A 22,770-nucleotide genomic window follows, 5' to 3' on the forward strand; every position below is an offset into this window, starting at 1 on the left:
CACCGATAGCAGCAGCGAGTCTGTGCTGTCAGTTTGTGCGCACATACACTGTCTATTACGGTCACGTCACGCAGCCGTTAACGCCGCACGGCCACCGCTCACCGTCACCACCACCGCCGGCGTGCTCCGTACACCGACCGAGAACAAGTCAAGATGGCGACCGAGGGTCAGTCCGAGTACGAGTCGGTCCTCTGTGTCAAACCTGATGTCAACGTTTACCGAATCCCACCGAGAGCATCCAACCGGGCTGTCAGGTGAGCGGAGGGGGGCAGCGGCCTGACAGGAGAGCCTCCTGACCCAGCATCCGCGAGCTGCAGCTGGTAGGAGCCGTTGCCTCGGCGACCTACCTACCGAGCACATCCCCGTAATCACGCAGGCTCGAGTAACGGCTGTGTTTTGCTGTTTTTACGGTTTATTTACAAGGTCATCGCGGAAAATACGTTACTAACGGCTGGTGTTTGTACCTGAGGTGGACCGGCGACATCCCTGTTAGCGTCCGTGTGTTTATATGCTGTGGTTCAGTCATTCAAAGGATCATTAAAGCTGCCTAAAAGTGATTTTTTGGGGGGATAATTAGCTCCGTATTTGTACTTATTTTGTCCCTGAGATTCCTGTTTTACTTGTCTGACCTTTGAGTAGTAGGCAGTGTGGCAGAGCAGCATCCATGGAGCTGTAAACAACTCAAGGACACTTCAGCATGGGTGATGACGAGGGGCTGTAATCCCACTGAAACACTGTGTTGTTCAGGCAGACATTTTTTATATGTTGTTTTAAGTGACCAAGTAGGAAAGCTGTTGTGTTGTCAGAAAGGTTGACATTGAATTGTTTACCCATTTCTCATTGGCTGGTGTTCCAGCTGCATGTATGAGTGGACATCACACCAACCAAACAGTAGCACAGGCCTGAGTCCCATGAGACACATGATTGGTTAACCAGTGACCATATGTATAGTGAGTAAGGATGGTGATGTAATATTTCAGCCTCAGGTCTGATGTCTTAGTCACATTCAGTTCACATAGAAAACAGCTAAAATAAATCTGCAGTGTCCCTGAGTGTCAGGCGAATCATAACACCGAAACACAAATCTCCTGTCAGCATCACTTCGCCTACATCAGTGATACTTAACTTATTGCCCGCGGGCCAAATCTGGCCACTGATATGGTGCCTGGTCGGCCCCCCAGCTGTTTTCTAATTCACAATAAAAATAAAATGATTAATACTGGGTGTTTTTTTTGTAATTTTAGTATATATAAGGTGCCAGAGTTTGTAAAACTGCATCAAAAAAGAGCTTGTTTATCAAAAGTGTCAGTGGAGGATTGATCCCCGGCAACCCCCGACAGAGGTTCTTGCAAACCCCTAATGTCCTAAAATGCCAGAAATGTCCTCAAATCCTAGAGACTTCCTAAAATGCTATGTCCTGAAATTCTATAAATGTCCTAAAATCTGTAAAACATCTTAAAATTTTAGAAATGGCATAAAATACCAGAAATATCTTAAAATCCCAGACACATCCTGAAATTCTACAATTGTCAGAAAATCTTAGACGTGTCCTAAAATCCTGTAAAAGTCCTAAAATCCAAGAAATTCCCTAAAATCCTAGAAATGTGCAAAAATCCTAGAAATGCTCTAAAATTTCCTAATATACTAGAGATCTCCTAAAACCCCAGAAATTTCCTTGAAATTTACTTAAATATTAAAAATGTCCTAAAATCCGAGAAATGTCCCTAAATCTAAGAAATGTCCTAAAATCCTAGAAACGTCCTAAAATCCTAGAAATGTGCAAAAATCCTAGAAACTTCCGAAAATCCTTTGAATGTCCTACAAATGTCCTAGAATCCTTAAAAAGTCCAATAATCCTAGAAATGCTCTAAAATTTCCTAAAACCCCAGAAACTTCCTAGAAATTTCCTTAAATACTAAAAAATGTCATAAAATCCTAGAAATGTAGTTAAATCTAAGAAATGTCCTAAAATCCTAGAAACTCCCTAAAATCCCAGAAATGTGCAAAAATCCTAGAAACTTCTGAAAATCCTTTGAATGTCCTACAAATGTCCTAGAATCCTTAAAAAGTCCTATAATCCTAGAAATGCTCTAAAATTTCATAAAACCCCAGAAACTTCCTAGAAATGTCCTTAAATCTAAGAAATGTCCTAAAATCCTAGAAACTCCCTAAAATCCCAGAAATGTCCTAAAATCCTAGAAACGTTCTAAAATCTGAGAAATGTCCTAAAATCCCAGGAACATGTATGAGGCTGCTGGGACTGGCCCCTGGCCTCCTGTCATTTTGCAAAAGGGGGACCCTAAGCAAAGCGAGTTGAGTCTCCTTGACCTGCCCTGTGTGTGGTTGTGTCCCAGGGCGGCCGACTGGAAGCTGGATGCCCCCGACTGGACGGGACGCATGCGTGTGACGGCCCGGGGCAAAGTGGCCTACGTGAAGCTGGAAGACAAAATCTCTGGTGAGGGAGAAGCAGACAGAGCAGTGCCATTGTTTACTGGCACTGTCGCTGTTGTAAATCATTTCACTGTGTTTTCGCCATCCCCCCTCTCTGTTACTCATCTGTTCCAAAGTGACCCAGCCCTCATGCAAGCATGCAGTTTATTTTGAAGCAAACAGCCTGATAATCTCTTTATGTTTGTGTCAGTGCATTTCAGGTAATGACATGCTTGTTGTCCTTAGATTATTTTATATTTAGCCCCATTTTTTGATATAATCTGAACAGTAAAGGTTGGATCCATCATGTTATGCATCAGTCAAACTTTTATTTTCTGGCTTTATTTTGAAATCTGAGTGTTTCTGAGTTAAGTTTTGGCTCAGTATATGAGAAATATGTTGGGTTTTTATTTCATGTCTCTTCATGATCCAAATTGTCACTGATTGCCAAATCGATTTTGGACACATTTTCTTTGTTGTTACCTTCAGGGGAGCTGTTTGCACAGGCACCAGTGGAAGAGTACCCTGGCATCACAGTGGAAACAGTTAGTGACTCAAGCCGTTACTTTGTGCTCCGCATCCAGGACGACAACGGTGGGTAAACTGTTTGTTGCTAAGCTATAAATATTTTGTAAATGTTCTCATAATTTAGAACATGTTTGAGCAGGATGATCCAGAGCAGAGAATCACTATTGAAAGTGTTTAGTGTGGTGCACAGATTATTGTGGGGAAACTGTCAGATTTAGGGTGTTTTTGTGAATATTACCTTACAAATCTCTTTCTAAACTCTACCCCTTGCTTGCTGTGTTTGCTCCTCTCAGGCCGGAGTGCATTCATAGGAATTGGCTTTGGAGACCGAGGCGATGCCTTTGACTTCAATGTTGCACTTCAGGACCACTTCAAGTATGCAGCTGCTTCATAGTCTGTCATGAATCATAACTTATTCAGTAATTAATTTATTGATTCTTAATGATATTTTCCATCTCTGTCTCCCTCCCTCATCTACTCCAGGTGGGTGAAACAGGAAAATGAATTGAAGATGCAGGCGCAGGCTCCAGACAACACCCCTAAACTGGATCTGGGCTTCAAAGAAGGACAGACCATTACTCTCAATATTGGGGTAACTTTTGTTTTCAATCAATTTAAGTGTTATAATACTTTAGAAGTGTGTCAAGTCAATTGAATATAGCGCTGATTGTCTGGAAAGAATAATTTTTTCGATGACTGAATGCATACTAGTGCTTATACTTATCTGTATTTGTAAAACATCAAGAAGCCCGTGACAAATGAACATTTTTATAACAGCCAAAATAAACATTTAAGGGTTATAGCCATACATTTGAATCATCAGTGACCCGGCAATACTGTGAGCAAAACAAAAGTCCCAAAGTCCCTCTTAAAGGTTCTGCTGTCCATATCTGTCCATATAACATTTCCCTTTCTTTTTAAATACATCCCAGAGAGGTGGAGATAAACCAAAGTAAAATACAATAAACTTCTGCAGGAATTGCACTGTGCATCAAAAACTTTTGACATTTGGAGATTTGGGCAAACACTACATGGGACCAGCAAAATAACCCATTTTCATTCAAATTTCTTAATTCATGACTCAAGTTTGACTTTCAATCTAAGACTCAGGTAAACTATCAGCTTTGATGTGTTTTCTTGACAAGAAATCTGTGTAATCTTGTGTAAACCCACACACACATTCCTAACTGATAATTCACCCCATTCCTTATTGTTCCTTTTCCAGCAATCAAAAAAGAGGGACAGGTCTCGCCCGCAGAGTTCAGGGGGCCTTGGACTTCTTCCACCTCCTCCTGGGGGCAAGATAGCCCCGCCTCCTTCATCCAGATCGACCAATCATAACACACAACCACCTGCAGGAGGAAGTGACACTGGTAGGTACATTTAAAACGGATTGTTAAATCAGATTACAAATACTGGAAAAAGATGTTTTGTCATTGTGTTTATGTTGAGATCACAAAATGTTTACCCATGATCATGAGACAACAAAATTTATAGCTTAGCATTGAACTCACCACTGGTACTGTAGAGACCGCTGAATCCATTCTCAACTCAGTCTCAACACCAAATGACTTCGTAAGTGTCTTGACTGTTGCAGAGAAATGTTCATTGTTGGAATAATAACATTACAGTGTTGCTAGAGTTGTGGCGCGCTCATGTGGTCCTGATTGTTTGGTGTGAGTTTGTCATCATAATTTAGTCTTAGCTGTCTTAAGTCAGGTTTTTTCTCATCTTTACATTCCAGAAAAAAAATCCAACATGTTTAATATTATCGCAAGTTTTCAGTCTTGGTTTCTGCGAATCATGAAAGATAGGGGTGTGCTTTCTCCAGCACCAAACAAGAAGCAGGAAGATAGTTAACAGGAAGGGGACTCCCGGGAGGAACAGGAGCCTAAACACTGGAAGCACAGGAGGAGAAACTGAGTCCTTTTAATTCGGCATGTATTTGATCCATCAACGGGGACAAAGAGAAAAAACTTAATTTTGAAATGATATTTTTCTTATTCCAACGTTCTCCTACTAAAATACCACAGCTAACCAATGAAGGCAAATTGAGGCGACAAAATCTAAAATGTAAAGTTTGTACACAGATACAGTTTTTCTTCATTGGTTATATTGATGCTGAATTGAAAAGTATACAGTTTGACATATGACACCTTTTGTCTTGTGTTTCTAAAGTTACGTGTTTTTGCAGACATGTAGAGAATTGTTAGTGTGTCACATTTCCTAAAGGGAGTTTGGTGTAATATTTTCCACCTGGAGCAGGATGGAAAAAATATCCTCAAAAGGAATCTGGTTGTAGTCTTGCAAATAGTGATCCCGCAAGATCCCCAGTCTTTGCAAAACCTTATAAACTGTGACTAAAAACTCGCATTGTCTTTAGATATGAGAGGGTGACAGATTTTAGTCTTTTCAACATCTCTTAGTGTAGGGTATGAGTTAATTGTCAAAATCAACTTTTTGGAAATTAAGGTCAACATTTAACATTATAATTCCAATAATCTATCGTAATGCAGCTTTACTTCCATGTTCATACTGCAGGTTGGTCAAGATAGGTGCATTTACAGTGTGGTGTAGAGTGTAACCTCTGATTAAAAGTTCATGTAAATGTTCAAAATAAAGCAAAGGAAATTTATTTCGTTGCTGAAAGCTTGTATTTCCAGTGGGGACTGTTGTAAAGCTGTTTCCAGTGGAGCACTTGTATCCACAGTCTTTACAGTGAAAGTGGTGAGTGCAATGTTATGCTGACCTATGGGATAGCCAAAACTATGACAGAAAGACTCCAGTTGTAAAATGCTAGAAGTTTCCTTTAAAAAATATTGTTGCTCTTGTCCTGTCTGGCCCTCTGTAGAGTGAATTCTTTGGCACTGTAAATCACACGTTTTATCTTACAGAACTGAAATAGTTTTCCACGCAGCCCTCGTGGTGTCTAGTCATGCACTAAGTTTCGGTTTCGCATGCTGAGGTTTAGAGATGCCAGTCTTTGAGATTTCTGCAGCCAATCTGAATACAGTGGAGACGATGTTAGTGCTCAGAGTATTTTAAGAAAATCAATTTGTCTCTCTAGAAATGATGTCATGACATCTCAGCATAATCCACAGACCTCACTGTGAACAGTTTTCATTGAAACCACTCTCTGCCAAATAAGTACTCCTTTAGATACCTGTCAGTAATTAATTATGTGAGTTATCCAGAGTAAATGGGAGACTGTTTTTGTTATTTCTGAGTGTCTGTTGTAACATTTCAATACTTGAAGCAGCACAGATGAAAACCCATACATCTTCGTTGTGTTCGGGTGATAGCATAAGTGTCAGAGGCTGATATTTCAAAAGCTCAGCAAATAATACTGAAACTATGTGATGGACTAGATACTGCTCGAGTATGTGGGAAAGTACTTGTGTTCATTTGTAATTTGGGTGAACTTACCAGTTCATACTGGGTGAAATTACTTGTAAAATAGAAATGTTTTGTGCCGTAAGTGTCTGAATAGATCCAAAATAAGTTGCTAAATAGAGTTGAGCTGGTGTAAAAATGTTCAAACTGGTTTGATATTAAGCCAAACACTGGACCAGTATTCCATATTTTACCATTAGGTATCAAACTTGACTCAGCAGCTGCTTCTGAGGGGAACATTATGTGTCCAAACAGCATATGAGCATCAGACTGTTGCGCCCAATCGCAGAAAATAGGGGCTGTCTTTCCACGTGGAATCCCGTAAATATGCACTTAAGTTACATTATGTAAACACGTACCTATTAGCTGTGCCCTCGAGATGAGACTGGAGGCGTCCCCTCTTAAAAGATGGGTGAGTGGCATACTTGCTATCTTCCTACATTTGTACTTTTATTGTGATATTTACTGGAAATAACATGCAGTATAGCCAGCAGCAAGTAGGTTGTTTTGAAGGATTGTCATCTATCAGAAACTCCTCATCTGTTGTGGTGCTTTCAAAGTGAGCATCAGGAATAAATACAAACAGGGTGCCTGACAAAAGTTCGGCTGTGTCGCTCTGCAGCCAGTTAGGACACCTCTTTTGTGGGCCTCAGATCTAAAATGTTGCAATTTTTCTGCAAGGGTTTTTTTGAGAGATCAAATCTGCCATGTCTCCTCTCGCTACCGTAATGAACGCATGGATGTTCTAGTAAACATACACAATGTATGCCGCTCGTCCCAACCCACCTCCTCTGCAATTTCATCGTCTTCATGTCGCCAGTGCTCAGCTCATCAGACTCTAGTGGCTCTGTTAGTCGGTTTATAAACAAAGGAAATATTATGTCAATTACGTTGTCATGTTATAATTACCAATGCAATATTAGTTGGATTTAGTGCCGTTATACCGTCTGCACAGGTTGCTGATTGACAGAATGTGTCATAATGTGTCAGTTTAGCCTGTTTGCATGAATTCAAACAGGTTAAAACTCGAACACTGGAGCCGACCAGCAAAACCCAACTACGTTGCTAAATCCTTAGACTGATGAGAAGCATCACATCAGAAATCTGCATTTTTGTTATTTTTTCCAGAGTTGCATTATTCTTTTTCCCTTTTAACCACCAGGTTGTTTGCTAGACCTGGACACCAGTAACTCCAACTCAGCACCTCCATCCAACCCCACCACCACAGCCAGCTCCGACCTGTGGGGAGACTTTGACTCTGTATCCCCAAAGTGAGGAGGAATACGTTTAGTTTTTCTCCCTCTTATCTTTCTGTAAATTAACGCAGCAGTTTTTGCAACTTTTGTTTTCCCCCGTTATGGGGACCCGTATCTCTCCCTGCCAAGCAGGGTAACCCCCTGTACTAGTTTGTTTTTATTTTAGCTCAGTCCCTCATGCCTTTAGCCAGACATACATTCAGATCAGTCTAGTCTTAATTAGAAATATTTAAAAATATCCACATCCTCCTCCCTCTCTCCTTCTGTATATTCCTTTTAGCTCTCTAGTTTCCATCCTCTCCCCTTTTGTCTCCTCCTGTCAATGTTTTGTTTGTTAATTTCTATCATAGAGTCTACATAATGGGAATATGATCACGGGAGACATAATCAGAAACATCTCATGATGAAATCTAATTAAATATAATAATGAATGAATTTCTTGTACAGAGAATATTTATTTTAAATGTATATATTGTCGGTAGTTTGCAATTATTGTAATTGGTGTCGTCACCTGTATGCTCTGTATCTTATTTTATCTCCAAGTCCCCAGCAGAGGGACTGATTATATGCACTGACTGGCAGTCTAGTCTGTCTATGTAGTTAGTGATGCATAAAGTCTGCATTTAACACAGGGATTGTTCAAATATTAAGTGAAGTTTACCACAATGATTTTACTTGAAAGAAGCTTATTTACAGACTAGCTGTGCTATCTAGCGCGCTCTAGTGGCTCCACAGCGTCATTTTGAGAGGAGATGTCGGCTCAAGCTGCAGCTGTTGTACACATATTTCACCGGGGATGGGTCCTTGGCACTGTGTGCATTGTTTGAACTGTAACACACTACAAAGAGACAGGGAAGTAGGAATGTTTGATGCGATAGGGTGTTAGCGAAAGAAAGAGAAGCATCAAGCGCTTTTATCTTTGCCTCAAGGGGAAACAGAGATGATTTAGTCCGTGTTATGTCATCTCCACTCAGCCCAGCTGTTAAAGCTGCGACTGGTGAGTCATGTAGGTCACGACCTCTCTCCTCCTCAATGAATAGGTCTGTGTTTCTGCACTGCCCCGTCAGTCTGGAGAGCTTCACCTCCTTAATTCTTTATGAGACGGTGGTCAGACCTCGACCGCAGCGTGTTGTACTGTATAAACTGAGTTTTAACTGTGAACTTCAATTCCACGTCAAAGGGATAGTTAGGATTTTTTTAAAATGGGGTTGTATGGGGTACTTTTCTGTAGTCACCGTATTACATACAGAAGATGTCAGCCGGTATGCCCCCAGTTTGGAGAAGCAGGCTGGAGTCCGACACAGACGCTAATGTACTGCTGTGGATGGGGTGCAGCGACAATGTATTTAAGCCACCTAAATAAAGTCCCACCCTGAAAATATCAATGTCAGTTTAAGTCTATGTTATACTGGAAGTGTTTTCACCCCTTTACCTCTTTGTCTGTCAGCCCATTCTGACAGTAAAGCTGTTGCAGCTTCAGTTCCTCATCTATTAATTAATTAATGAATTTGTGTTACTGTGGGACGTAGGTGAATCCAAACTAACCCTTTCAGACATCAAAGTCACACTAAAACACAAACTAAAGTGACTGATTAAGGCAGCGATAGAGCAGCAACTCCTGTGTTCAGTGATGATAAAACAACGTTTTTCTCAGTGGAGTCTGGCTTTGAAGAGAGCGATGTAACTGCCTCATTTTCCTGTTGGAAATCACTGTCTGACATTAAGGTAAAGCAGTAAAAAAGTTACTCTCAATATAGCATACGACTAAGCAAACATTGGTCTTTTTTGGTGACTAAACTATGTTTTGTTGCTGACCAGTCCACAGTAGTAGTTTGCTTAGCTTTCAGGTCAGACAGGTCAGATCTTTTCTAAATTAGGGTAAAGCCGACTGACTTCTACTGTCTGTAATGTACCGTCTCTTGATCAGGGTTCCCACGGTCATTGGAAACATAAAAAGGTTACAGTCACCTTTCTCAGGCCTGGAAAAGTCATGGAATTTTGAGAAAAAAAAAAAGAAATTTTGTAGTATGTACTGAAATTGTTACAATAATCTTCCGTGGATAACCTTTCATGAAATGTAACACGACAGCAAATTTGCTTTTTGTAGCTGCTGACGCAAAGTAGCTCAAGTATGTGTGGATGTGTGACGTTTCGTTTACCATCATGTAGGTTTCTTCATTCTCTGTTCATGTATGCCAGCTAACTTAAGTTATGTTTCAAAATCGTGTCCATGAAAATGTATGTATAGTCCATACAACCCCACTTAGAAAAAAACCAGCTGAACTATCCCTTTCAGCTGTGATGTCCTTAATGGTGTTCTGATGCGGACGAAATGTGGGACCAAGCTTGTCTGTGTTGGATGCAGTGTTTTGTTGTGATGTTGTCATGTAGAGAGAGATGTTGCACTGATATCACATGCACATGTGTTGTGACAGATGACAGTAGTGTGATGACTGGAATGCAGAGACTGTGCGTGAGTGTAAAGCCCTAAACAATGTTTGTCAGTGTGTGTTTAAATTATATGCATCTCTCCCAAATGTTACTTGTTATTCAAACTGTACTGTATATGTGTATGGAAATGTATATGCAAAGAAAAACATAAGATTTCACTCAGTGACCATGACTTTGTTGTTGTTTTTTTTCCTGAATAAACAGTGGAAAGAAGAACAAATCAACAAATGAATAACTCATGAACAAATGTTATATTTCTTTTGGATACAATAGTGCACATAATACTGGACTGCCGACGAGTACCTTACAATCCACAACAGTGGGTCTTTCTTTGTACAATGAAATGACTCAGTGCTGCTACAGGCCCATTACTACAGTACCTTAAATGGATCGTAAACCACAGAAGACATTATCTGTGTCCAAAAACACACAGACGAAATGAGCTTTATATTCACACACAAAAGACTAATACATAAACATAGATATGACTCAGCACACTTGTGCGTACATGTTAAAGAGACAGAGAGAGACCCCCAGGTGTTGAGCACTGGATTTATGGTGTTATGGGCTGTTTTTTATGACGACGTCCCTGGTTTGTGTCTCTAAGAAAGGCTCCATCGCCATCCTGGGCCCCCATCAGGCCTTGTTTGCCAAGGTTTTGGGGTTGCTACGGCGATTGCGGCAGCGTTTCCTATTAGTTGACCTCTCAATGCGCCTGGGCCACCCGGACAACTCTCGGCACAGTTCAGCTGTAATGTGAGAAAGACAGATAATCTCTATGCATGGCCACGAATCCAACATCATGCATGTTTTACTTCTAGATTTTTTTCACCTTTCAGATACTCATCCTGCTGGCACACTGTCCTCATGCAGATCTCTTTGTTGATCACGTAGACACGAGGAAGGCTGCGTCAGAAATTGGAGAAACATTAACATCATGAGTGGCACAGTTTGCAGTACTGTGCAAACACAGTAACCAAAATATTGCCAAGAAATTAGCTAAAAATTACCTTAAAATTTGCAAAAGAAAAGAAAAATAAAGAAAAAAAACTCATAATTTTCTAATTTATTTATTCAGCTTGAAAAGTCTGACATTAACACACTGTGTTCTGATTAAAAACTGTTTTGGTTATTTCACATTAGAGATTTCTGCTGTTGTCTCCGCTCCTCTTGCTCTTTCTTAGTAGGTGAAGCTGAGTTGCATGCTTAAAGGAATACTTTAGCCCCCAAATGATTATTTCATGTCATATGTCAATTACTCACCCTGTGTTATAGTGAATTCATTAAGAAAACTTTGTTTTTCTTGCATGCCTCCTAAGTGGACGAAGAATCCAAAACAGCAGACATTCTTGATGCATTGAAATTAGCGGGGGCCGTGTTTAACTACTGCAAATCTACATAAAAATATCCATTGACAAACTCTCACACACTTCGTGCGGGATAACTAAGTCTCATTTATCCAGTCGTGTGATCAGTACTTTCCAAACACAAGCATTTTTACTTTAATGTTACTATTTAAAACCCTTCCACATAAACAGTCTTAAACACAAACAAGTACTGCACCCGCAGACCCCTATGACTTCAGTTCATCAAGAATGTTTGTCTTTTTTGGCTTTTTTTTTGTTCACCATGGAAGCGTGTGAAAAAAACTTTTTTTCCCCCTAATTCAACATAACATAGCACGAGTAAGTGCCATGGAAATGGTTATTTGCGGTGCTAAGTATTGCTTTAAAGTCCCTAAGCAGGCCATGTAAAATTAAAAGCCACAGTGTGAGTATTTTACATACTTATACAAATATTAGTATTAGTATAATCAGTGTTGTGCAAGTTAATCATAAAATTTAATATGTTACATATCACTAATTACCTTTATTTGAAAGTAATGTGCTACATTGCCATATTACTATGGTTAAAGTAATGCGTTACACTACTATTGAGTTCCATTCACCAAAATGGCCTCATTGTAAAATGAAAGAGGGTTATGTTGTTAAATAGCGATTAATCAAAGCACAGATTAGGTATATTGCAGTTCATTAACGTATATATCCAGTAGAGGGTAATATAATACAGTCTAATAAAGGCTCTCCTCCAGCGCACAGGTGTCACTAATGCATTCACGTGCAGTGCTTACCACTTTTTTATTAGTTATACTAATTTTTTGTTTTGTTTCTCCATATAACAGTTGACAATAAATGTCAAATAAATGTCAAATGCTGCAGATATACGCTTTCACCTTGAAAGAAGAAATGAAGAAAAATAAAAAAAAAATAAAGAAATTTGCTTGAGTTAAGTTTCAGTTTCCGCTTTCTCCGGTGCGGCGCGCGCTCATGCTCGCGCTTGGTTGACAGGTGAAAGAGCACGAGTGCGCATCGAGAAGGCTTAACGTCAGTGCGAGAGGAAACCAGCAAAGAGATTCAGTCAGACGTGTTTGAGCCTCACACTGAGATCGGCAGTCTGATGTGCACCAAAATCGGCGACGAGCGGATGTATCGCGATGGTACGTGCAGAGAGCATCTTTTCTTTATGTTGTTTGTTAGCATGTTAGCTTGTATGCTAACTGGCAGTGGCTGAGAACGTGTTGATGTTTTTGTATCAATGATTACAATTATATCTGCTGTGATGGCTTTTTGTTAGAAAGTGGAAGGAAGATCAAGATTCAAAAACTGCACGCTAATAGGAGTGGGCGATATGGCTGTAAAATATAATCACGATATTTTTTTGTGTATTTTTGCGACAACAGTATTCCTGATGACAAACTACTGAGAAATATTTTACTATAAATTTCAAGAACACACAAACGCAATAAAAAGGCTCTATGTTATAGTTTCATTTCGCTTTCAAATATTTAGTATAAACTAAGCTAACTAAACTAGGTTGCAAACAACAACAACAGTAGGGATGCACGATATTGATGTTTTGCTGATATCTGATATGCCCATATGTATAGCATCTCATTTGGCCAATAACCAGTACTGCTATAATTGATATATCCACTTTTTCCCCCACCTAATTTTATTAATCTCAGAGTCTCTTCTGTAGTGGAATAAGCATCATATTATGCATACTCCTATCATGATGGCCCACCAGCAGTGTGTGTGTAATATTCATTAATTGTTCACAATAATAAAAATACTTCAATGTAGGGTTGATGTTTTGTACGTTTTCACTCTGTCAGTTAAAAAAAAAGGTTTATTATACTGGCAGAAATCAGCATGTTGGACGATTCCAATATTTCACTTTAAAGAAAATATTTGCGGATACCGATACGATACAATACGATACGATGCACTTTATTGTCCCTGCAGGGGAAATTTTTCTTGGACTCAGTGCTGCACAGATAATGTCTCCACACTTAAAACAAAAAATCATTTTCGCACCATGACATAACAAAAACAACACCAGATATGCAACTGCACAGTCACTTAGTAAAACTGCACACATTGCTCAAGACAGCTGTTTCACTCACCCAGTACCGATGACTAGAGCTGTGCAATATGGCGAAATATATGGTGTGATGATTTGAAAACATCTATCGTCACATATTATGCTATGTCATTTAATCTGGGCAAGTCATCTGATGATGCTTTGTGTACGTCTGAGGGGGCGTGTTTTATTTAACCATATACTTTATTTAACATGATAACTTTATTTGTCACTGTTGTTTATTTAATAATTTTGTGTTTTAGTGGTTAACAGTAGTTTAGAGGCGATTTTAAAATATCAGGTATATATCATTTATCGCGATATAGCCTAAAAATATTGTGATATTATTTTAAAGCCATATCGTTCAGCCTTACCAATGGCGTGCTGATATTACCGTGCATCCCTAAGATTTATTGTCGTATAACAAATTTTAAACTAAACAGTGAAATTCCTCCCATCAGGCTTGGATGATGCTCTCCCTAAGACAATCCTAACAGTAGGCAAAACCAGGGCAAATTTTGCCTATTTCAACTAAATAAAGTCACATAATTAAACCATGACCGTTTTGGCTTGTCATATCGGTTGAAAAGTTAATTCCGGGCCAGTGCCGATATTTTATTTTAAAGCCGTTATCTGGTGGTACTGATGACGTGCTGATATTATTAAAATTATTATTATTATTATTAAAATTGGTGTTCTGTAGAAAGCTTGCAGACCACCTGTAGATACAAAGACCACCAATACATCTCTTGATGGGCCGGTGGACAGAGTACATCCTGGTGCAAGGATACATCTCCTCCCTACAGTCTGCAGAGACAGAGGAGACATATTTACATCATATCAACCACAGAGCACACTAAATGCTCAGTTCATGGGGCCTCCAATCTGCTGTCACTCACTGGGTGGCAAGGTGCCTCCAGGTACTTGAGTGCTCTCTGAAAACAAGGAGAGAAAACACAATCAGATTGGGAAAACATCGACCCGTTGCGATGACTCACAGACTGACAGATGTCATGCAACATAACCCGTCCCGATCCAACAGTGTGACTTATGAGGAGAAGGGCATTACCGGCCTGCTGGGCTTGGGCTACAGCTGTGAGCGCTGTGGAACAGAAACCACATGAGGGGAGTGTTTCGCAGCATAAAAACAAACACACAGCGACTCAACCGTAATTAAACAAGATGATTTGTGTGTTCTGTTTGGCAGCGTTACCGTGGAAACTGCAGAGGAGCAGGACCACTGGAAGGCCGCCCATTCCTTCAACTTGTAAGAGGGTGAGCTTTACGAGCTGGAGGAAGCCGGAGAGGAAAAGAGTCAGGATGATTTCACAGAGTGGAACTGTTCAATATCCTCGCTCGAGATTTTTGTTGCTGTTTATGTTTCCTTTAATCTCCCTGCGTGTAAATGCTCCCAGGTCACTGTAATGTTTTCCCTCGAGTTTTGCTCCAGCTAGACACACAGAGTAGTGCTATGTTTTGGAGAAGTTGTCATCATTTTTAGAGGAGTGCCTGATGTCATTCTGCCGTGGAATAAGCTGCTCTACAGTTTTTTTCGTGTAGACTTTAAGCTGCTCGTAAACAACTAGATAAAGCAGCAAAGGAGCAACTTTGAGAGAAAGTTTTAGAAGACTACTTTTCAAAACTTTCTACCTCTTAAAATATGTTTTTCTCCTGGCTCTCACTCCTTCGAGTTTCTCCTTCCCTCTCCCGCCCTGCATCATTCCTCTCGTGATGTGTCAGTGTAACTTTGGAGTCCAAGTCGTGAGTTCTCTCTAAAGAATGTGTTTTTTTTTTTTTGTGCCCTATTTGAGCGCCCCTCCGCCCCTCCTCTGGTACAGTCGCACATTCTTTTCCAGCTTTCTTTTCATAGAACATATTACTGCTTTCCAACTGTACAATCATCACGAAGCACATCTGAGCATTGACAGTTTTGTCACAACTTGTTCCTTTTTCCGATAATAATAGTCACACATTGGCAATTACTGAATTGAAAACTCTGGATTGTTCTGGTTTAGCTCGTTGCATGCCTCTGATTATCTAACATTTTTTACTGCTTGTACTTCCTGAACTCTGCATGCAACCACACATCACATCACTAAAAAATAAGTAATAAGTTAATCAGCTGAGCATTCACTCTTACGTTTTTACATCTAATCAATAGGAAACATACTTCCATTATTATCTTTGGTTGTGCAGATGCTCCTCTGTGTACTTTACTGTCAAAATCAGGTGAAAAAGAAGCATAATTAACTCATACTCACAACTTTTGCTGTCGTCCACAGCTGCTTTAGTTTTATGAATCTTTTGTCTTCTCTTCTTTCTCCTCCTTCCCTGTCCTCCCTCCTCCTCCTCCTCCTCCTCCCCCCCGTCCTCCTAAGCATCACAGTTTTCTTGCTTTCCACTTTTTTCCTGCCTCTATCTGGTAAAAAAAATGTAGCATGCAGCTGCAATCTGATGTCTTTTAATACCTTTAGATCACACACACACACACACACACACATGCCCTTTTATTGGTCATCTTGTGCAGACATTTTATTAGGCAGATACACAGTGTGCAGCATCTTAGTGTCTCAGTTTCAAATCACCAACTAAAGTGAAACCATTCAGACTGTCAGCCCCACTAAAAGTAGGGCAGTTGCTCTTATTCTCTTATTAACTACAACCATGATTCCAAAAAAGTTGGGACACCGTGTAAAACATAACAAAAAACACCAAAGATACCTATGATTTGCAAATCTTTTTTTGACCTACTTTCAACTGAATACATTACAAAGACAAGATATTTAATGTTCAAATATTATTGTTTTTTGGTAAACATACACTCATTCTGAATTCAGGCCACTAACACCTTAAACAGAGACTCCGGAGTAGTAAAAAAAGTAACACAGAGGTAAACATACTCCTTTCCCATCTTTTGTAGAACATGTTGGAGGCTTTACATTCAGAATCAATGTATATTTTACTAAAACAAAGTATCAGTTTGACCATTAAATAGCTTTTTTTCTGTACTGTATTTGCTAGTGGTTGCATTGTGTTTATTTTTATGTTTTACACAGCGTCTCAACTTTGTCGGAGTTGTGGCTGTACGTAAATATTAAATTTGTGAAGGTAGAAAACATTTAAATACCATTTATTTTCTTAAATTCTTTTTTATTTAACCAGAAATAGTCCAATCAGCATGACGAATTTCACATAAACCTGTTTAAAAAACACAACAGGAAAAGTTAAAACAAACAGCATAGAAATTCACACACAAGCAACAAATAAACAAACAGCCACACTTCAGGTCTTTATAAATACATCAGTAAATATAAGACTAATTATATTTATTTGAAATAGTAACATCAGAGGTTCAGTCTGAATTTATTTGTTACTCATTTCTTACTTGCGTTTCTACTGGAGTTGACTTGGATTCGCTGTCATAATAATGGCACCCAACCTCAGGTGTGTATTTTGTGCTACCTAATGTAACCAGCAGATGGAGCAAAGCACACAGAATATATGTCGTCTTTGGCCTTCACATATACGATGCTATGCAGAGGTCACTCGAAAAAGTGTCTGAATTGATGGAAAGGTTAATGTTGTTAAGTGAGCTGAGGCCTTTAGCCACCCTGATCCACATTATCTCTGCTGTAATAATCACTGACATGGTCCAGACACACGTTTCTCCTTCCCGAGTCACGTGTTGCACATCCTTAACATGCGTGATTTAAATCGTCCATGGTAACCACATGGCAAAGACAATCGCATCTTTGGGTTTTGGGCTGTTTGTTTGAACAAAACAAGGTATTGGAAGAGGTTGCCTTTTACTCTAGTTAATTGTGATAGTTGGCGGTATTATTTTCTGACTTTTTATAGGTTAAACTGTTAATAATTTGCTAAATAGAAACACTGATGAAGGAAATGATCACAGGTTGCAGAGCCCTTGTTTAAATGTGCTGTATGTAACTCTGGAGAAAGATAGTTGATTTTTGAATCTCATTCCCAGGTCATCAAATACCAGCTGGAGGGGGGTGTTCAGTAAGGCCCCCGGGCAGGGCCTGAATTAACACGCATCAAGAGCCAAATGCGGGTAGATTTTCCATTTGGCGAGTAAATCTCGGAGGGTTATCCGCCACACTGGTGGATAAATGTTTGTACCAAAATAGTCATGTAATAAGAAAACTATGCAGAGAGCCACGTTTTTGGTGTCATTTAGGGGCGCACGGCCACTAAGGACAGCTGATCAGTGAAGCGTGTTAAACGCTGATTAATGGTTGTGATATGTATTAACAGATACATTGACAGGGGATCATGCCCTACATAAGATCTTTGTAAAATAAACACAAAACTATTCTATAACTTAATAAGGGTATACTTTTATGCAAACATACATTCTCAGCGTCCCTAATAAGAATAAAAGCATTACCGTTTGTTATCCATAAGAAGAAACCCAAGGTACTTATACTCATCAGCTGCTCATCTTCTCTCCTTGTTTTCCTTTGAGACTTTTTTACAGTTTCTCATCTAATTTTACAAGTAACTCTGGCACATTTATTTTTAGATATGGCACAACTACCAATCTGACCACTGGAAGATATCAGATCTTACATGATTTGATTAACTGATGAACTCCAGTTATTGGAATATATATAAATATTTTATTTCGGAAATTGAAATCAAGATCTCATTTACAAGTGAGACCAAATACTGAGTTAAAAGTAAAAATTAAAAAAAAAAATTATAATGGCGTTGACATAGAAATATATGTAATAATTAAATAGCAATAATTAAATAAACGTGCCAAAATGTCCTTGGTAGGAATAAAAAAAGAATAATATACAAGCATATTATATATAATTATATGCAAATATGTAAAAATATAGTTATGTAGACAATTATAACAAATTATAAATTAATGCATTCTCAAATGTCTGACATTGGTATACAAAAGGGAATAAAAAGCATATGATAAAAAGCTGTCACCGAAAATCGATAGAACCTCGTACCAAATTTTTCAGTTGCTTAGGAACTCAAACAAGTTCTGCATATAGTTTTTGTTTGTTTCTAACCCACAGCTCCTTAACTATCAGTCTGAATAAGATCTCCTTCAGGCATCCTCAGTAGTTATCTGTGCCAAGGTGGAAGTGACGATCAAGGCAACAGTTCTTGACCCTTTGTCTCAGAAGCTCTTTGTGTTGAAAAGATGCTTTTCATTGGGACCATTATAGCTGCGTAGGGACGGAAACTTGACTCTGCACGTATCTGACTAATATAAATATTGCTACACATTCCGCTGAAGTCACAACTCTCACTGGCTCTCACAATACAGCAGGCCAAGAGGGAGACACTCATCATCCCCTTGACATATCGGGGCTACACGGACTCCAGGGTGCATGCCTGTGGGGTGGCCCTAACAAGGTCGCCCGGGCGAGGCCGATGACAGCTTGACAAATGGAGGCCGTGTAAGCAAAAGAGAGGAGGAAACCAGCCAAGAGGGCCGATCAATCCTTTGAACACATCAACCTGCCACTCTGGCAACGCTGATCTGTTGTGAGCTGAGAGAAAAGAAAGAGGTGGAAGAGAGGGGGAAAGGAGTCAGGTGGTGGGGGATCCAGAAAGCATCGCAGAATGGTTAAGTCAAACATGCCAGATAGTAAACACATGATAATCTCTTGAGTTGTTTATTAGTTGGACGGCTATGCATGAGGCATGCCGGCTCTGCAATACCTACCCTCCTGCCGACCTCTTTTTCACCCCAGCACTCTTCCCTCGTTCGACTTCTCTCTTAACCCCGTGAAACCTAGAGCGACATCACTTTTCTTTTGCTGCTTTCAGACGGCGTTTATAAGTATTTGAAACTAAAAAGTAAATTTGTGTGATTTCTTTTCTTTTTTAAAAAAACATGAAAAAAGGCAATGAGAAACTTGGTAAAAAATGTTCCACAAATTGCAACATATTTGTGGATTTAGAAAATGATTTTTTGTCAAGGGTAAAAAGAACAAACCTAGGGAAAAAACATTTATCATTATCATTATCAAATATTTGAAATTATGTAGCAAAATGAATATATTTAAACACTTTTTTCCAGGACATTACCTTATTGTTGTTTTTTGTTGTTTTTGTTTTCTTTTTACTTTTTAAAACTCATTTTCAGGTAATTTTCTTGTACTTTTTGCTCATTTCTTGACCATTTTTGGGTCATTTCCTCTTCCAGGTCATTCAAGGCAATATGCTCAGGTTTCAATGGGTTAACTGGTAGCTGTACTGCTGTTTCCTATGCATGAACACACAGACACAGACAGACAGACAGACACACGCACACACACACACACACACACACTAACACACACACACACACACACACACACACACACACACACACACACACACACACACACACACACACACACACACACACTGCAGACAGTGAACTTTCCCACTAGCACGTTGCAATTCTGGTGGCGCTCCACAAACGAGATCCAGTGTCGCTCATCAGTGCTTTTCACTCTGCAAAAGTGATAATTTGCAGCTCTTCTATCATCACTCACTTAAACAGGCCTGTTGAAGCAATTCAAGTAGTTGATCCTTAACAAGCAGCCAGGTGACAGAGAAAGTTGAGTGTAGGTGGAAAAACAAGTCCATGATGACCAAAGTGTTTTGCCTCACTGCGGGATACATTTCAGACAGTTGGCCATTTGAATTCTTTATTCGCCATCAATCTGGCTCTGATATCGGTGTCTGTTTTAGCTGGGGTAACTCTAACGACATGTGCCGTCCTTTTTTAAGATATCTTTCGAAATATCTGTTACACCTAACATCATTTTCCAGCTGCTTGTCTCCCCATCTTTCATCCAGGCAACCTGTTTTAATCTGTGCTAAGAGAGAAGCATTAAAGGGACAGTTCATATCAAAATCAAAGACATATTTTTCCTCTTACCCACAGTGCTTTTTATCAAACTAGATTGTTTTGGTGTGAGTTGCAGATTGTTGGAGATTTCAGCCGCAGAGATGTCTGCCTTCTCTCCAGTATCATGGAACTAGATGGCACTCTGCTTTAAAACGACCTGATTACTCAAAATAATCCACACACCTTGTTGTAAGGAGTTTCATGTAGGAACTATTTTCTTTCTACCAAACTACATCCACCTACCAAATCGCCATACAGGAGAAAGCGTGCATCTAGGCAGAAGGCATGCTCTCTTCTGCAGAGTCAATCAGTTGGCAGGTGTAGTTTGGGCAAAAAGAAAATAGTACTTGTTTAAGAGGTGCTAGGTGAGCTAGCAGTAGATGCATGCGTCCTCTTGCACAGTTATATGGTTGGTGGGTGTAGTTGGGAAGAGAACAAATAGTTCCTTCATGAAACTGCTCACAACAAGGTCTGTGGATTATTTTGAGTAACCGGGTCATGATTTCTAGAAAGAGACGTTGTTAAGTTTTTCAAATGTATTTTTTTGCTCTTTGAGCACCACAAGTGCCGTCTAGTTCTGTTGTATTGGAAAGAAGGCATGTGTCGACATCGTTGTGTTTTTCAAACACCAAAACAACCTAGATTGACAAATGGCAACACAAGTAAGAAGGAAAAGATGCATTTTTGATTTTGGGTGAACTGTCCCTTTTGAGAACATGAAACTTTCTTCTGGCCAGAATCAAGGAAACTCACTGTAGGTAAATAAGATATAAAATATACATTTTAAAGATGTTTTTAAAAGGCAGTGAATGTGACACCATGCCTTCACGAAGTTCAATCATTTGTGCCAAAGGGAGTTTCATTCGATACTGGTGGCATGAAATCTAAATTTTGTTGACATCACCGAACTAAATCCGATGTTCTCCGGTTTCTAGATTAGCAAGTGTGCCTTCCATGTTCACAAATTTTTAAAAGTCGTGACTTGGAAGCATAAACACAACTTGAAGTTTAATGAGCTGCATCTTCCTGACATTGCAGTTGAGTTTAGCATGCGTGAATTATGAGACAATGGGCCCCGGGGCACTGATTTGCAAGGCCCCACCACCTCTTACACACAGGAAAATGCACAGAAGTTATGGTGGTTTTGCTGCTTTTTTGTTGTTTTCTGTTTTTCCGTAATAGTTATGCATCTTTTTGTGGATTTCTGTCTCTTTGCAGTTACTGTGCATCTCTCCGTGGTAATTTCGTGCCGTTTTTGGTAATTTTGAGCTTGTTCCTGGTCTGTAATGTGAGGGACATTTTGCAGACGAAAGCCAGGAAGGCCCATTGGCCTGTGCCCTGCAGGCCCGTTCAGTCATCCATCTGGGGGTTTTAGTCAGAACCTCGCTGTATAGCTGTCCTTGATTTCTCCTGTTTTCATCATCCCCGCTATCTGTCCTCATGGGCCTCGTGCAGATTTGCACCTCGATGAGCATCTTTGTGTTGGCGCTCTATTGTCTCTGTGGTCTGCAGCATGTGTTTCCATTTGTCATGCTGTGGTCCTCCATTAACCCCTCGACTGATTGTCACATGAGCCTTGTGTCGCTCGTTTCCAGGAAAACAGAGCATCTACAACAACAGCCGTTACTAAAGGAGATACCAAGTGTTTCAACGTAAACATACTTTACAGTGGGATGGAGCTAAAGATGTATCTTCAGGTTCATGTTACCGGTGACCTGAGAGGAGAAAGGTCCAGGAAGAAGAGTGAATTAAGGGGAGACAGCCGCGACGGTTAAACAAGATGTGACCACAGAAGCGAAGAGGGGAAAAGTAATCAGCGAGAAGGCCGGGGGATAAAAAGAGAGCAGAGACGAGGGAGTTAACAGGAGAGATGGGTCACGGTGTTCCATCAGATTGTGCTGGTACAGGCCTGCAGGCGCCAAGGCAGCCTGACTTTTGCATTTGGAGGCCTGTGGAGTGCAGATAGTCAGAGGGAGGTGATGATGTGCAGGCTGTGTAAATAGATGGGTCTGGGGTCTATTTATAAATCCATCTGGAGTGGCCCTTAGCAGGGGTTAGCACAGGCCCTACTGACACACACCCAAGACCCCACTGCGCATTAGCAGCTCGCTACCAACAGGGACACACTCCAAGTTGAAACTGAGATATTGTGCACGTTGCAGTGTGAAATGTTATATTTTAGATGATGCATTTTTACATTATACATTTACTTATTGCAGTGGACGTAAACACAACTCCATCAGTTTTTAACAAAAGTTAATTGTGAAGGTGTCTTTTATTATTTTTCATGATGCCAAGTTTTTTTTACATGGACAGCTGTTAACACCAAAATGATTCAGTAGTTTGCAAAGTGGCCATAAGTAATATCAGAGCATTCTTTCTAGTGGAACTGCGACAGGA

The 22,770-nt window shown here is 39.9% G+C and overlaps 2 protein-coding genes across 2 annotated transcripts; one reads left to right on the forward strand and one right to left on the reverse strand.

Moving 5' to 3' along the window:
* The first annotated feature begins 59 nt into the window (after positions 1–59).
* Positions 60–10,224, forward strand: LOC121945919 (adaptin ear-binding coat-associated protein 1-like). Its single transcript, XM_042490287.2, has 7 exons — positions 60–254; positions 2,355–2,455; positions 2,920–3,024; positions 3,252–3,333; positions 3,442–3,550; positions 4,184–4,331; positions 7,514–10,224. Exons 1-7 carry the CDS (start codon positions 154–156, stop codon positions 7,624–7,626), a joined length of 759 nt encoding a protein of 252 aa, XP_042346221.1. The 5' UTR covers positions 60–153; the 3' UTR covers positions 7,627–10,224.
* A 66-nt stretch (positions 10,225–10,290) lies between these two features.
* Positions 10,291–15,859, reverse strand: mfap5 (microfibril associated protein 5). Its single transcript, XM_042490289.2, has 7 exons — positions 15,743–15,859; positions 14,695–14,770; positions 14,551–14,583; positions 14,381–14,416; positions 14,201–14,288; positions 10,891–10,964; positions 10,291–10,807 (listed from the first exon to the last, which is right to left on the reverse strand). The coding sequence occupies exons 2-7, from the start codon at positions 14,735–14,737 to the stop codon at positions 10,695–10,697; spliced, it is 387 nt and encodes a 128-aa protein (XP_042346223.1). The 5' UTR covers positions 14,738–14,770; positions 15,743–15,859; the 3' UTR covers positions 10,291–10,694.
* Between the last annotated feature and the right edge of the window lie 6,911 nt (positions 15,860–22,770).

The sequence above is a fragment of the Plectropomus leopardus genome, chromosome 11 (genome assembly GCF_026936395.1).
Source record: "Plectropomus leopardus strain MGB_pleo_1.0 chromosome 11, ASM2693639v1, whole genome shotgun sequence".
In the NCBI taxonomy this organism is placed as follows: Eukaryota; Metazoa; Chordata; class Actinopteri; order Perciformes; family Serranidae; genus Plectropomus; species Plectropomus leopardus.

Bases quoted from the DNA above. Each gene is read 5' to 3' on its own strand.
- LOC121945919 (XM_042490287.2), top strand. From the start codon at position 154: ATGGCGACCGAGGGTCAGTCCGAGTACGAGTCGGTCCTCTGTGTCAAA. The intron at 3,334-3,441 runs GTATGCAGCTGC...CATCTACTCCAG, and splicing joins GCACTTCAGGACCACTTCAA to GTGGGTGAAACAGGAAAATG. The intron at 3,551-4,183 runs GTAACTTTTGTT...TTCCTTTTCCAG, and splicing joins CCATTACTCTCAATATTGGG to CAATCAAAAAAGAGGGACAG.
- mfap5 (XM_042490289.2), bottom strand. From the start codon at position 14,737: ATGGGCGGCCTTCCAGTGGTCCTGCTCCTCTGCAGTTTCCACG. The intron at 14,417-14,550 runs GTAATGCCCTTC...CCTTGTTTTCAG, and splicing joins AGCCCAAGCCCAGCAGGCCG to AGAGCACTCAAGTACCTGGA. The intron at 10,965-14,200 runs GTGGTCTGCAAG...TTTCTGACGCAG, and splicing joins GGTGGTCTTTGTATCTACAG to CCTTCCTCGTGTCTACGTGA.